The sequence below is a fragment of the Phodopus roborovskii genome, unplaced genomic scaffold, assembly GCF_943737965.1.
Source record: "Phodopus roborovskii unplaced genomic scaffold, PHOROB, whole genome shotgun sequence".
Lineage (NCBI taxonomy): Eukaryota > Metazoa > Chordata > Mammalia > Rodentia > Cricetidae > Phodopus > Phodopus roborovskii.
In genome coordinates, this window is record NW_026125397.1 from 23,188,075 (window position 1) to 23,204,587 (window position 16,513).

Genomic DNA, 16,513 nt, shown 5'->3' on the forward strand with positions numbered 1-16,513 from the left:
TCTCAAGATTAGTGGCCAATGATTAATTTATCCTCTTAAGTGACCATAAATAATGGGGATTACATCGCTTTGACATTTTCCCATTATCCGTTCTTAGTTGCCACCAGACACCCAAAGCCATCATGATGAATTAAGAGGAAAGGGACATACTAATTTCATTAAAGATTACTTCTACCAAAATTTCTTGCAAAATTAGTCTGCATTTTAAATAGGTCAGTATTTGTTTCCCAATCAAAGATGAGAGAGAGAGAGAGAGAGAGAGAAATCTACTACATAACAAACTAATTATGATAGCAGTCACCTAACAGTTAGCACTAAAATCTTAGCCACTGACTTTTGCTATCTCTCTGTAAAAAAGGAACCCACAGCCCCTCCGTCTGTCTGACTCCAGAGGAAAATGCTTTAAGCTGGCTTCCCATACGCACTAGAGTTTATATTTACTAGTCAGAAAACCTCGCCTTCATCCCTCCCAGCAAGCACAGTAGTGGAGGGACATGAACACTGCCGAATGCCGATATTTGCCTTCATACAGACTCACTCAATGATGGAAATGACGGACAGGGGGCATCGCCACTTACAAAATGCGGACAAGGGAAATGGTGGGGTGGCTTTGTGGGTAATGGCCAAACCTGATGGCCTGAGTTTGGTCCCTGGAACCCCCGAAGCGGAAGGAGAGAATCAGCTCCCACGGGCTGCCCTCTGACTCCCACATGCACAAACAAGGTGACGTGTGCACACCCACACACAGACACAAAAAGAATAAATTTAATTTTAAAAAAGGCAAATGTTCTGGTTGCACAACTCCCAAGTCCCTCCATGCGCCCCGCTGTGACTTCCTCCAGGGCCACTGTACTTCCAGCACCTTCCGTTCAGCTACAGTCACAAGAGAGCAACTCAGGACTTGAGTCCAAGAGATTACAACACAACATGAGTCAACACTCTTCACCCAATGCCGGGTGCCAGGCCAGTGTGCTCAGTCACACAAGCGCTGGGCATATCGTCAAGCATCTCCAAGTGCTCTGAGTCTAGGTCTGCTTTGCCTCCCTGCTCACTGTCTGACAGGAAACTAAGTCAGAATTTATGGGAATGTAGCCAAGCAACCAGTTACTATCTCAGTTACAACTGGTACATTCTCAGCCAGAAATTTACACCTTCTTCCCATTCAAGTTCCAGTGTCTGCATGAGCAGATGCAAATTGTGCTCGCTTGCTTGCTTGCTTGCTTGCTTGCTTGCTTGCTTGCTTGCTTGCTTGCTTGCTTGCTTGCTTGCGGGTGTCTGTTCCGTTGGGTTTGGGTTGTGGCTTTGGCTTTGGTTTTGGAAGACAGGAGCACAGGCCCCGTCTATAACGGAACTCTTCATCCCTGATTTTCGGTCTCTACTGCTGGCCTCAGCTTCACTCTCCAGCTCGAAAACTGCATTTCCGGCCGTCTCAGGGCTCTGTTGTGCTTTTCAGACACTGCAAACTTATGACCTTTTGCTTAAAACCCTCCTGCCTCACCTCAGGGTTTTAGGATTAGACGGTTAAGCAACCATGCCCAGCCTCATTTATAGCTCTCTGTAACATCACCTCCTTAAATCCCTCTGCCCTTTAATGGTATTCCACGTGGCAAATATTCAAGCCAGTGCCAGACGCGGTAACACAGCAAAGCGAGGCAGAGGCAGGGGGATCTCTGCGAGTTCAAGCCTAGCCTGGTCTACAAAGCAAGTTCCAGGACAGCCAGGGCTGTTACATACAGAAACTCTGTCTCAAAAACCTAAAAGAAAAAAATTGAAACCAGCCCTTTCCCTGGCAACTGCCCCTCCTCATTCCCAGTCCCTCCCCAGGTCCCCTCCCTCCTACTAATAGTTCCTCTAGTCTTGCTGACATAATCTAGGGATCCCAGTACAGAATAGAATTGTGGAATCCTTTCAAAAATTACTCAGACACAGTTCAACACATAACATTAACATTTCTCTAAAAAAAAAAAAGTTTTAATGTTTTTGAGCAGGCATGGTGTGCACACCTTTGATCCCAGCACTCGGGAGGCAGAGGCAGGCGGATTTCTGTGCGTCTGAGGTCAGTCTGGTCCACAAAGTGAATTCTGGGACAGCCAGGGATGTTACACAAAGAAACCCGGCCTCAAAAAGAAGAAGCTTTTGAGACAGGTTCTTACTGTGTAGCTTAAACTACATAGATCAAGCTGGCCTTGAATTCACAGACATCAAATTGCATCTACTTCCCAAGTACTGGGATTATAGGTGCACACCCCCTTGCCTGGCTAATCTTTTTTCAAAGGCACATACATATAGAGCTAAAGAGATGGTTCAGTGATTAACAGAAAGTACTACTATTCCAGAGGACTGAGTTCAGTCCCGGCACCCAGGTCGGGTGGCTCACAACTTCCTTTAACTCCAGCTCCAAGAGGATCACATCTTTGACCCCCAACATGACCTCACACGCACATACCTACAGACAAGCGCGCACGCACACGCGCGCGCGCGCGCACACACACACACAACATTAAAAATAAAATCCCAAAAAACTTCACATACACCGAAATCTTAGATTTTACAACACTATACCTTTTCAATAGACTATGGCCACTGTCTAATCTAGAGGCCATATGGATTTTAGACATAAAGCAAAGGATCACCAGCCTATAATTCACACCACCAAGGAAACTAGGATACAAGGAGGATTCTAAGAGATTCACACAAGGTCCCTCACAGAAGGGGAAAGGGACAAGATCTCCTGAGCACATGGGGAGTGGGGGGGAGGGGCAGTGAGTGGAGAGGGAACTAGGAGAAAGAGAAGGGGAGGAGAGGAAAGCATGTAAGACCAGGAAGATTGAGTCAGGAGAGAAATAGACAAGAGGAGAGAGAGAGAGAGAGAGAGAGAGAGAGAGAGAGAGAGAGAGAGAGAGAGAGAGAGAGAGAGCATAAAAGAGGGAGCCATTATAGGTCTGAAGAGAAAACTGAACCTAAAGAAATGTCCAGAGACCTACAAGACTGACTCCAACTAACAATTTGAGCAACAATGGAAAGTCTACCATTAATGCCCTTCCCTGATAATGAGATCAACCACTAACTTACCCACTATCATGGATCCCGCATCTAGTAGCTGTTGGAAACAGAAGCAAACACCTACAACTAAACACTGAGTTGAACTGGAATCCAGATGCAGAGAGAGGACAAGACCACACTGCAGAAACACATAGAGACAGCTGACCTGGACAAGGAGGAGCTAACGGGCTCCCATACTGATAGCTGGGAATCCAGCATGGGACTCCCCTGAACATGAGTCTCAGTTAGGAGGCCTGGGCAGTCTAAGGGACCTCAGACAGTGGAACCAGGATGTATTCCTGGTGTACTTTGGGAGCGCATTCCCCATTAAAGGTTACTCCCTTAACCTAGAGGCAGGAGGGAGGGCCTAGTCCCTACTCCAAATGACTTGACAGATTTTTTGATCCCTCTAGGAAGACATCACCCTCCCTGTGGAGTGGGGGGGGGGGATGGAGGAGGGTGGGGGGGCATGGGAGAGTGGGAGAGAGGGAGGGAGGGAGAGGGAACTGGGATCGATATGTAAAATAAGAAAAATAAATAAAAAGAAAAAAAGTGATGCCTTCGTGAAGCCTTCGTCAGTCGGCTCAAGAAACCCCATACCTTGCATTGTTCTTGGAATGAGCAGCACAGGTATTCTCATCACTTCTCAGAGGCCTGGGACCAAGCACACTCACTTTGGCTTTGCATCATACAAGTGCATCGCTCCTATCATAAAGTGGGCAAGGGCGCCAAAATCAAGTAAGTGAATAAAGACATTTTCACAGAGTCCCAGGGGAAGCTGAAGAAAAGCTAACAGCTCGGAGGGCAGAGACACAGCAGCTCCTGCAGACCTGAGCTTCTCAAGCCCCACAGTCTTCAGGAAGACATAAAGTCTTCAGGACCAGGTCTCTAAAGGGTTAACTCTCATCCCTATGCTCAGCTCCAAGAAAGGTCTTGTCAAGGCGTCTGGGCAGACAGAGCTGAGAAAAGAGAATGAGGAGGAGGAGTAACACGTGCCTGCAACTCAAACAGCCTGGAGAGGCCTAGTTTAACAACCTCAGGGTACAGTACCACCCTGAATGGAGCTATTAACCTCTGGAACAGACAAATACCTACCTAAGGAAGATGTGCTGACCAACAATTCAAAAGAAGAAAGTAAACACACATATATTTGTGTTTCTTTTTGTGTGTTTTTGTTCTTTTTTAATTCTAAATTCTGGGGTTGAGGATTCAGCTCTAACAAGCATGGGCATTGGGCTTGGACCCATGTAACAAAGTGGGGAATCACATGCATGGAGGGAGGGAGGGAGGGAGGGAGGGAGGGAGGGAGGGAGGGAGGGAGGGAGGGAGGGAAAGGAAAAGGAAACTAAATCTCTAATTTATCATCTACAATTTTGAAATTCTAAATTTAAAGTTTCTAAAATGAGCTGGTGCTAGAAAGATAGCTCAGCAAGTGAGAGCTTACTGTTCTTGCAAAGGACCTGGGCTGAGTTCCCAGCACCCACAGACACAGAGTTTGAGGCCAGCCTGGGCTGCATGAAATTATGATTGAAACACACACGCGTGCGCACACGCACACACACACGCTCTCACACACGCACGCGCACACACACACACGCTCTCACACATGCACGCACACACACACACACACACGCTCTCACACACGCACGCGCGCACACACACACACGGGGAGGAGGGTGCACAAATGAGCCACTCATTTCATTCCAGCACTTTCAAGGCAGAGGCTGACAGATTTCTGTGAGTTCCAGAACAGCCTGGTCTACAGAGTTCCAAGACAACAAGGACTAAATAAAAATGCCCTGTCTCAAAAAACAAACAAAAAATATAAAACTAACTAAACAAATTTAGTTCCTTTACCAGTTCCAACCTATTGCGCAATGAACAATTCTCTAGCAAGAGGCAAAATACTTAAACATTTCATTAAATCATAGCCCCATGGATTAGTCTTTTATGCAGTCCTACAAAGCAGCTTTTCCTTAAAGCAAGCTCACTGTCATTAATAACCAAAGGGCTGGGCGGAGAACAGTAACTTTCTACACCATTTGTACAAAAACAATTAAGCTTTCCAGATGCCGTCATTAGAAATCCCACATGAAACTTATATGATGCCATCATTAGAAATCCCACATGAAACTTAAATAAAAGTCAAAACTAAGTAAAAATAATATAGCACATGAAAAGGTTTTACTATTAGAAGTCATAGCCTGGGGCCTAGAATACACAGTTCAGTGGTGGACACCGGACCTGGAAACACACTCTACACAATGAGTTCAATCCACAGCAAGAAGAAAAGTCACCTGGATGATTCAACTAGGTGTTAATGCTTATCTGTTCAGAAACTCAACATTAACAAACGGTTTTCTGTGTTTGTGTTTGTTTGAGACAGGGTTTCTCTGTGTAGCCTTGGCTGTTCTAGAACTCACTCTGTAGACCAGGCTGGCCTTGAATTCAGAGATCTGCCCGCCTCTACCTCCCAAGTGCTGGGATTAAAGGCGTGCACCACCACTTCCTGAACTGTGGTTTTCTGTTTTTGTTTTCTTTTCTTTTTTGAGACAAAGCCTCAGCACATAACCCTAGCTGGCCTGAGACTGTCCACACAGACCAGGTTAGCCTCGAACTTGTGGCACTTCTGCCTTGGTCCCTGGCATGCTGTGGTTATAGGCTGGAGCCGACCACTTCTGCCATAACTAACTGTTGTTAATTATTTTTTCAACCTTTGTTTTTATTTTACGTGTTTTAAGTGTGTTGCCCGTTTGTATGTGTGTACACTATGTGCATGCAGTGCCTACAGAGACCAGGAGAGGCGTGGGGTCTCCTGGGACCGGAGCTCTGATGGGCGTGAGCAGCTCCGGTCCTCTGCAAGAGCAACAAGACCTCTTAGCGTCTGAGCCACCACTCCAGGCCCTGCTTTTCTTTTTTGTAGGAGATAACAGAACTGGAGTTTAAATCCAACCTCTGTGTGTAACAGAAATAAACTTCAGCTCTCCGGACTGTTGGAGAACATTGCTGAAGTAATGTTCTTGGCGGCGGGAGGAAGGGAGGTACTAGCTGAAGTGTGATCACATTAGAACATTTCCCTGACCTTTTTGGGAGAATGGGGAGGAGGCGGTGTCTCATGCTCTAACCCTGAATTTGCTATGTAGTCCATGCTAACCTGAGGCTAGCCTCAAACTCAAAGTAGCCTGCTTCTCTCTCCCAAGTGCTGGAATTAATGATGTAAACTGCCAGACTTGATTCATTTCCATGACTTTTTACATAATGTAGCTAATTATCTTTTGCTTAGATTTAACTACCCAGGGCATACCTTGACAGTTTTTACTAATCTGCTGTTGTTGCTGTTGCCGAGTTGCAGGGGGTAGAAGCCAGAGTGCCAGGACCTCCCGCACACTGAGCAAACGCTATAGGGTGTTACCGGGCTACATTCCCAGGCCTGCCAATTAACGGCCAACTCCACGATAGTCTCGAGTCGGGAGACTATAGTAAGATACATCAACATTCCAGAGAGACACAAAGACTGAATTCAATATTGCATTCTGTAGTTACAGGAAAATGAAAGGAGAATCCGAATTGTTTCCATAACACAGCCGGGAATGAAGCCTGACAGAGCTGTGCCTGTGCCATGCAGAGGCAGGGCTTCCACGCCCGAGTCCCAGGGGTGCTCACAAGTGAGGTAAGGGAACTGCCTTGGAAGGCGAGCACAGACATTTTCAAGAGCGTGAGATGTTTATGTCTACTGAAAGGAAGAAGGTGGACAGACACACGGCTTTAGTCTGTATTATATCAAACCTGTAGCTCACAAATATTCCTGTGATTAAAACCAGTGAGAGGAAGCCGGGCAGCGCTGGCGCACGCCTTTAATCCCAGCACTCGGGAAACAGTTGGGTCTCTGTGAGTTCGAGGCCAGCCTGGTCTACAGTGCTACAGAGAAACCCTGTCTTGAAACAAAATTTTAAAAAATAAAACAGTGAAATCAAGAAGACTTTTGACTTGGGAATGAGGCGGTCACTGCCTCCGTTCCTTAGTTCTGGTTTCTCCATGCAAGGGAGAAGTGACTTTTGCTGTTAATAAAGACACTGTGTGCTCAGCGGTGTCTGGGGCCCTCTCCCCATCACTGCAGGCTCTGACAGGCTGCCTCTTATGTGTGCTAGGTCTGCACAGTTCTCAGGTGTACTGGAGTTGCCCATTCTGACTCTGCCAAATAAAACACCCAGAGTTCCTGCGTGGGTGGTACCAGGCTAGGCAGGTGCAAGCTGACTTTTCCAGTTATGTTCAGAGCTTAGTTTGTTTTTGTTGAGATTTGTTTAATTTGAATATGAGGTCAGATTTTTTTTGGGGGGGATGAGCTATCATGACTCTGGGTGGAATTCTCTTCCAAAAACGGCTTCAAGGGCTTCTGATGTTGAAGCAGAAAACACTATTGAGGATTTTGATAAAAATACAAGTAAATATGTAGAAAACAGTATTGAAAAGGGGGGGGGGGATAACTATATAAGTACAAAAAAAAAAAAGCCAGTAGTTAAAATGATACTCTTAATTCCAACTTAGCAGACATGAACACTGCTGCCCAACCCAAACCCTGCGGCCTGCGGCCCCCTTATCTATAGACTGACACGGGACAGGTCTATTCCAAGAAAGTAAGCCAGAGGTGGTGACACATGTATAGTTGAGATATGAAAGAAATCCAAACAGCAGGATCATGGGCCAGGAGTTTGAGATCAGCCTGGGTAACACCACAAGGTCCTGTCAGAAAATAAATGACAATCTGAAAGAAGGTAGCACATAAAAGCCTTGTCTTTGTGGCAAAGGGCTATACAAATTATCACTGAAATAAATTTGGACTATCTTTAAAATGCCTTTCATATTCTAAGCATGGTAGTACATGCCTGTAATCTTGCCACTCAGGAGTCAGAGGCAGAACAACACAAGGCCTTGTCACAATAATAATAATAATAACAATAACAATAATAATAATAATTTAATTCCTTTTGCAGATTGCTAGTTAACTTTGAATAAGGTGAAATTGGCTTCCTGAAATCTGTCTTCTACTTCAAGTTTAATTCATAATTCGCTTGAATTTAATCTCAAATCTCCAAAATGCAGTAGCCCCTGCCATCCCAAGTGCTTAAAATGTAACCACGGTTGCACAAAGTTGCAGGGTTGTGCATAAAGAATGAAGGCACACTAAGGAGAGGAGCAGAGCACACACTGGGACAGAGACAAAGGTGACGTGCAAGACTTCCAACTTAGCAGAACACGGGAGCAAGAACGGAGGGCTGAGTCAGGCATGGAGGCAGAAGAGGCAGGTGGGTCTCTGCATTTGAGACAAGCCAGCCCTACACAGTGAGTTAGTTCTAAGCCAGCCAGGGCTACACAGGGAGAGCCTTCCTCAAAAATATCAGCAAGAAAGGAGGCAGGCAAGGGCAGAGGGTCAGGCAAGGGCCGTAACCTGCAGACGTCGTCAGGAATCAGGATTGTTTCTCTACAAGTGAAGTGCGCCTCTAATGATGGCATTTCAGCAGGAAAACTTCTACACTCCATGAAGGGACTCTGACAAAGACGTGAAGGCATGGGATGGAGGCAAAGGGGGGAATTTAGAAAGGAAGGGTATAAAATACAAGTGGAAGGGAGCCGCATGAAGTCTGGGTGTCAGACTCCTGTGTCACCGTGACCTAATCCCTGAGAAAAAGAACCTAAAGGAGGATTCAGGTTGGCTTGTGGTTATAGAGGTGTTAACCCATGGTGGGGAGTCTGGAGGAGCCCAGCAGTACACGACACAGAGGCCAGAAAGCAAAGAAATGGGGTAGAGGGAGGGACTGAAGGCAGGGAGCCACCCTCAAGGGCACACCCCTAGAGACCTACTTACCACAGGGGCCAACACCCTTCACCACCCCCAACTATGCCTCAATACGACCCGTCATAGAGTAATCCTCCATTATGCCGGAGCTCCCATGATCTTAGGGACACAATCACGCCATGCATGTCTGACTTAAGGGCTAGAAGTGCTCTACACTATGAGAATTCATGTCTGTGTGCAAAAGCTCTGGTTTTTCTGGGCTAAGTTTTTCTGGGCTGGCTAAAAGGCAGATTCACTTTAGTTGAGTGTGACATACCTTTGTACCCAAATGGAACTGTCCAGAAATTGTAAATATTCATCTTAACTTTAGAAATAATGGTCCCAACAAAGTAACTGGAGTCATAGAGTGTGTAAAACACCCAGGCAGTCAGGAAGAGTGAAGTACATAGCTGTAGATTTAGTCTCAAGAAATGGCAGCATGCTCAACAAGGGCAAACGTAAAGACACAGCAAGCCACGTCAAGACCTCAGAGCTAGAGCTGTAAGTGCAGCAGCAGAACCTTCCGCAGCATGTGCACAGCCCGGGTTTCATCTCCAGCACTGAGCCCAGAACACAACTTATTCTAAGGGAACCTCAAACCTCTCCTAAAATAAGTCGGTTTGCTTTCAGTTTGGCAGTTAAAATGGAAGAAATGAAATGACATATATGTATGTACATGTATGTGTATGTATGTAGTGTCTCACTACATGGGCCTGGCTTACCTTAACCCTTCCTTCTGCCTCTACCCCCAAGCACCAGGGCCATAGGTGTCCACTATCAGGATTAGCCCCATAGTCATCATCTCTTTCCGGAGTCACGTTTGCGCTCTGCTGACTTATGCACTAATACTTCAGATGAACTGTCGCCACAGTGAGTCTTCTACATCATAGAACATGAACATGGAAACCATGGACCGCTGTTACAGCAAGAGACTACAGGAACACAAACGGGGCCCTTTTTACTGTAATCAGCTCATCAAAGCAGCCATACTTCCTTTGGTATGATAGCAGCGTTTGGTCATACAGGCAGCGTCCCTCACCACAGCAGCAGGATTAACTCTGACTCCCTCAGTCAAAGGCTTTGACAGTCTAAGTGCCTAGTAATTAGGTGTAACACAAACTACTGTGGCTCTGGGCCCTAGGAAACCAACCCGAGGAGAGCTCCAAGGCAGGTCCTCTCTGGCTTTCCAGTGTCTCACGCTTTCCCCTAAGGCTAACTATTACAGCTTGAATTCTCTCCCTCAATTGAAGCGCTTTTCCTCAAAGCCAGCCACAAAAGCAGAAAAACTAATCCTCTAACAGCCGCCACCAGTCACAGGTTCTGTATAAGAGCCCTCTGTAGGGAACTTCTTGGACCTATCATGCTTGGTCCCTGCGCTGCAACTGAAGAATGGAGAGCCATGTGGCCAGACAAGCCGGCAGGTTTCCCTTTCAGTCTGCCACCCTTAGACTGGCGATCCCCCTATTGTTCACAGTGTTTGTACACAGTTGATCAGGCTTCGCCAATCCTAAGAATTAAAATGGCACAGTCAACTTTGGGTGGCAATCTGAAGGCTTCCACGCCACATGAATCTATGACCAAATAAATGTGCTTTTCTCTGGTTACTCGGTGTACTGTCAGTTCAATTCAGTAAATTTTGGAAGGGAAAGTATAGACTCTGTAGAACACACCAATGTAAGTGTAAATGTGAAAACTTGGGGTTTGGCCCTAACTAGCTCGAAGTTCCAGACAGCAACGTGGGTAATGGGGTGATGTAACATGTTTCACCTCTAAATGCTACCCAAGTCCCACTCAGTGGTGCAACTGCCTAAAGAATACACTTTTACCGTAAAGGGAAGGTGATGAAACATTAAAGGATACAGACAGAGAGCCACCCTTTCCACATCTTTTTGACAGCTGTTCTTAAATAACTTAATGTTGACTTACATTTTAAATAACCTAGAGAGAAGCATAAGGTGTGGTGTTTCCCAGCCTTAGACACAGACCTCCACTTTCAAGAAAGGCCACTGAAGAGCATGTTTGTGAGGCCATGGAAATGGCTCCATGGGTAAAAGCACTTGTTGCTCAAGCCTGAAGACCTAAGCTCAGATCACTGGGACCCATGTAAACACTGATAGTGAGAGCCAACACCAGAGACACACCTTGGCATGAGTCCACTCATATACACACACACATACACACCCACTCACTCACATGCACATACACTCACACAGACACACACATACTCACACACACACATACTCACCACACACACTCACACATACACACACACATACACGCACGCTCACTCACATGCACATACACTCACACAGACACACACAATCACACACATACACATACTCACCACACACACTCACACATACACATACATACACGCACGCTCACTCACATGCACATACACACACACTCACACAGACACACACACATACACATATTCACCACACACACTCACACATATACATACACACACATACACACACACACATACATGCACACCCACTCACTCACATGCACATACACATACACTCACACAGACACACACACTCACACACACATACACATACTCACCACACACACTCACACACACACACATACACACCCACTCACTCACATGCACATACACATACACTCACACAGACACACACACACATACTCACCACACACTCACACATACACACACATACACACACATACACACACTCACACATACACACACTCACACACACATACACATACTCACCACACACACTCACACATACACTCACACACACACATACACACCCACTCACTCACATGCACATACACATACACTCACACAGACACACACACATACTCACCACACACTCACACATACACACACATACACACACACTCACACATACACACACTCACACACACATACACATACTCACCACACACACTCACACATACACTCACACACACACATACACACCCACTCACTCACATGCACATACACATACACTCACACACTCACACACACATACACATACTCACCACACACACTCACGCATACACTCACACAGACACACACACTCACACACACATACACATACTCACCACACACACTCACACATACACACACTCACGCACACTCACACATACACATACACACACTCACACATACACATACTCACACACACACACATGCACACTCACACACACACCCTCCAACCTGCACAGACATACCATGGCATGTATGTACACTTGTACATACATGTACTCACTCTCACACACACACACATTCCCAAGAATACTTAAAACACACACATTGGGGGAATTATTGAAAGAAGCCAAACCTTTGGTTCAAAAACAGTAATTTCTTCAAAAGGTTAGCATTGATGCTAGCCTAAATACAAATTCTAAAAACATATCTATTTTTAGTAGTTTTAAAAAGCAATCAAGTACACCACTAAAATATCTGCCTTTCCCCAGGAAGAAAACAGCAGGAAAGATTAATACCCTTGCTTGATTCCAAAGAGCGTCCCATGTTACCACATGAGAAGACAGAGTGCTAGACTTAGCAGGTCCATGGTTTTCCAGAGCCCAACAGTTAAAACAATAGTCCGGACAACTGTGGTACCCACCTTCCTTTTCAGAGTGTCTGACTCCCTTCCACCCATGGACACAGGTAACCTTGCCATGGAAAAGACATCTCAAGCTGTGAGTCCTACCAGGACCCCTTCCGACAAGCACTGAATATGAAACATTGTCATCAGCACCTGGGCATCAGCACGCTGTATGTTTTATTGACTTACTGCCCTACTTGGAGCTCAGCTAGCATCCCCATTCCAATGCCTCAGTTTCACAGAGACTTTGATAACCAGAGAGAAAGACTATCAGTTGAATTCCCCAGTTCCTACCATGTACTTAAATTCCCTTAGAACCTCAGGCTTGAGAATAGGATTGAGGGTCTCCGCGGTGCATACGTCTCAGGGGAGAGTCCTAACACTTTCCCTGGCATGCTCATTTGTATTTCAACAGATCCTAGACTCTGAGGATAGCTGGCATGGTTTCTTCCTGGGTCACTAGCTCCAAAACATTTGCACAACAGTACAAGAAAAGGGAGCCGGGGTGAGCCGGAGGAGGGTAGGGCAGCGGGGTAGGGGGTTACAACCAAACAAGTGTGAAACTCGCGTATATGTTATTGGGAGTAAATCTCATCAGGCCCTTTTGTGAGGATTTTGGCTAGGTCACACACTATTTAAGAATTAAGAGCTGGCCATGGGGGTGCACACCTTTAATCCCAGCACTCAGAAGGGAGGGGGTGTCTCTGAGTTTGAAGCCAGCCTGGTCTCCAGAATGAGTCCCATTGCAGCCAGGGCTACACAGAAAAACCCTGTCTCAAAACAAAACAAAACAAACAACAACTCCCCTCCCAAAAAAAAAAAAAAAAAAAAGAAAGAAAGAAAAGAATTAAGGTAGTCTTGAAGAGGCGGAGCATTCTGGAGGCAGAGGTAGAGACTACCCCGAGCTACACAGTGAGATCCTTCCTCAAAAAGACAAAACAAGATACTCTTAAGGAGAGGGTCGCACAGCCAGGAAGAGCTTCCCTGCTACGGTTCAGTCTAAGCAGAAATTTACATGAATGCCACTTAAAAAGTAGATTTTTCTGTGGAAGTGCATTTCAAAAATCATTTGACAAGACATAAACAATGGCCACTGTTTACTGTCTGAAAAGAAACAAGAGTCTTTTTTATTTTAAGACAGGGTCTCTTGTAGACCATGGAGGCTTCAAACTTGCTTGGAAGCTGAAGGTCATATGACCTTGTCCTCCTGATCCTCCTGCCCATGCTTCAGAGTGCTGGCAGATGCCACCAGGCCTGACTTCATGCAACGCTGTGCTGTACACTGCCTGAGTACTGCTCCACCAACCCAGCTAAGTCCCTAGCCTTTCAGAAGCACCGTATAGACAGGGAAAGGTCAAATTCACTAAGTGCTATCTCGCCGGTGCAGTATATCTACAGTTTGTCCTAAAGTCAGACAAACCTGACGTTGACATCTTGCTTTAGCTGAAACCCTTGTGAGCCCAAGTCTGAAAAGAAAGCCCAACTCTTGGGGCTGCCAAAAGATGAAAAAAGAAATGGGATGCATGAAGCTCTTGGACACAGACATGCAAAACAGTTTGTGTTTGCTATGTGCCTTCATATCTATCCTGCTGTAGTGTACAGGGTTACCTTCTGAAATTTCAGTTAAAACTAAGAACTTTTTTTTTTTTTTTTTTTTTTTTTTGGGTCTGGCTTTTAGAGACAGTGTTTCTCTGTGTAGCCATGCTGTTCTGGAACTAACTCTTGTAAATCAGGGGAGCTTTATATACACAGAGATCCACCTGCCTCTGCCTCCCAAGTGCTGGGATTAAAGTCCTTTGCCACCACTACCTGGCTTAAGACTAAGAAAGTTTTTTAACATACTGTTCCTAACTGGTTGACCTGCCCAACACAGTGACTTCAACAGCCACTTAAGGAACAGAATTGCCCCATTAATATGAGACATCATTATTCACACAGAAAGAGTGTACAATACTCAGTGCATCAGCTTTTAAAGTATTTTTCTAAATTTGAAAAGCAGTCTGGATGTCTGTTAAGGGACGAGAGCATAAAGCACAATGTGTTCACATAATGAAAACCTCCTTAACCTTAGAGGGTCATGCCCAGAACCCTGAGTCCCACCTAGCAAAGGAGAATGAAAGAAAAAGTGATTTCAAAAACTTCCACACCACCTGTCCTTACAATTTGTAGTAATTACAATTCTGCTTATAGTCTTTGTGTGCACACCGAAAATCTAAGCAATATGCACTCTAAAAGCAGAAACTAACAAAAAACAAAAAACAACTATTGTGTGAGGCAGTGGTGGAAGCCCTATAATCCCATCACTTGGGAGGCAGAGGCAAGTGGATCTCTGAGTTTGAGGACAGTCTGGTCTATGTATTAAGTTCTAGGCCAGCCAGGACTACATAGTGAGACCGAGTTGTTGTTTTAAAAGACAGAATGTTCTTGTAACTCCAACTGAGGCAAGAGGGTCTTGAGTCCAAGGCCAGGCTGAGCAGAGAGAAACACAGAAATTATCGATCTTTTGAAATTTCCCAAAAGGCCGTACGTAGTAGCCTGATTTAGCAATGAGTATCACTCAGTCTTGAAGTCGGGTGGTGAGTTCTATCGTCACCCTGCTCCTCACCACGACACTTCATTTCACCGACTTTCCGTTTTCTCACCCAAACAGAGCTGACAGCACCTGCCTTGCAGCATGAGATGAAATAATGAAAAAAAAAAAAAAATCTTAAGCGGAAGACCGTAGACTTGGGTATTGCATAATCAGTCAAGAACTCGGGCAAAAGCACTTGGTGAAAATGCGGAGTCTGCACCTTTTGCATTTTATTTTCACGAGATAGAATAAAGAAAAAGAACAACACCACAACACCGCAGGAGGTGCAACCCTTTATCTTCCTAACCCCACGTGGCTGCCTCCTGTACCTTCTATATTTAGAACACAGTGTAGAGACACATCCGACTATCACTTTTGATGAGCTGCCTTTTGGGGCTTCCCTGCGTGACCTTGGGATCCACTTTTCCACCTTGCCAATCTCCCGCGCCTGGCCGCGCCGCACCCACCCGAACACACACATCCTTCTGCAGCAGCACAGTAAGCGGATAACCACGCCACCGTGGCGGTCACACACACACACGCACACACACGCACGCACGCACGCAAGCAGCCTGTAAAAACGACAGTGCAGTGTTGTTGGTGCCGGAACGTTCCGTTTGCTTTCCAACACTTAGAGGAAAGTACTGTGGCTTCTTGGCGCCCACTACGCCGAAAGAAGCCTAGGGCTGGTACAAGTCTGCAACTCGCTTCCAAACGCGCGATCCTTGCACGCTGCATACAAAGCCCAGCACACGCGGAAGCCCCAAGCTGCAGGCTGCAAGTGCCAGGGGTCAGACGCACGGCTCGCACCCGGCCCCCACCCCCTGCACCAGGGACGCACCAAGCTCCCGCGCTGTGTGTCCCCGCCCCGCGTGTCCCCTCGGCCCGCCGCAGCGCCCCACCTGTCTTGAAGGCCATGTTGTCGCTGTCCTTGGCCCGGAAGGTGTCCTGCATGGACACGAAGAGCACCCCGTAGGCGTTCTGGATGCCGAACACCGACCCGTTGCACCACATGGCCGCCAGCATCACCAGCCAGCCCCAGCCGCCCTCGGGGGGCACGGGGGGCTCCTCGCCCGTTGACCTCGCCAGCTCCACCTCCACCTTCTCTGCGGACGCGTCGGGGCCGTCCGAGGGTCCCGGGCCGGGCAGCGGAGCGTCATCCGAGGGCGCGGGCTCGGGCGGCTGCGCCTGGCTCGTCCCCCGTGCGGCGGCGGCCACGGGCTCCTCCTGGGACGGCACCATGGCCGCAGGCGGCCCCGTCGGGCGGGCGCAAGGTCCCCGGGGTGGCTCGCGGAGGCTGCGAGGGCCGGCCGGGAGCACGACGGAGGCCGAGGCGGGCGGGCGGGCGGGCGGGCGGGCGGGCGGGCGGGCGGGCGGGCGGGCGGGCGGCGGGAGGACCTGGCTCGCCGGCCGCCCCGCACACCTGACAGTGGGCCGCCCGCCGCCGCGTCTTAAAAGCGCCCCGCCCGCGCCGCGCCG

The 16,513-nt window shown here is 47.2% G+C and overlaps 1 protein-coding gene across 1 annotated transcript in view; it reads right to left on the reverse strand.

The window, feature by feature from the left end:
* Slc16a10 (solute carrier family 16 member 10) overlaps positions 1-16,299 on the reverse strand; it is an 85,078-nt gene extending 68,779 nt beyond the window's left edge. Inside the window, exon 1 of the mRNA XM_051175555.1 lies at positions 15,937-16,299. Coding sequence (XP_051031512.1) covers positions 15,937-16,276 — 340 coding nt within the window. The 5' untranslated portion in view covers positions 16,277-16,299. The remainder of the gene's footprint in view (positions 1-15,936) is intronic.
* Positions 16,300-16,513: the final 214 nt, after the last annotated feature.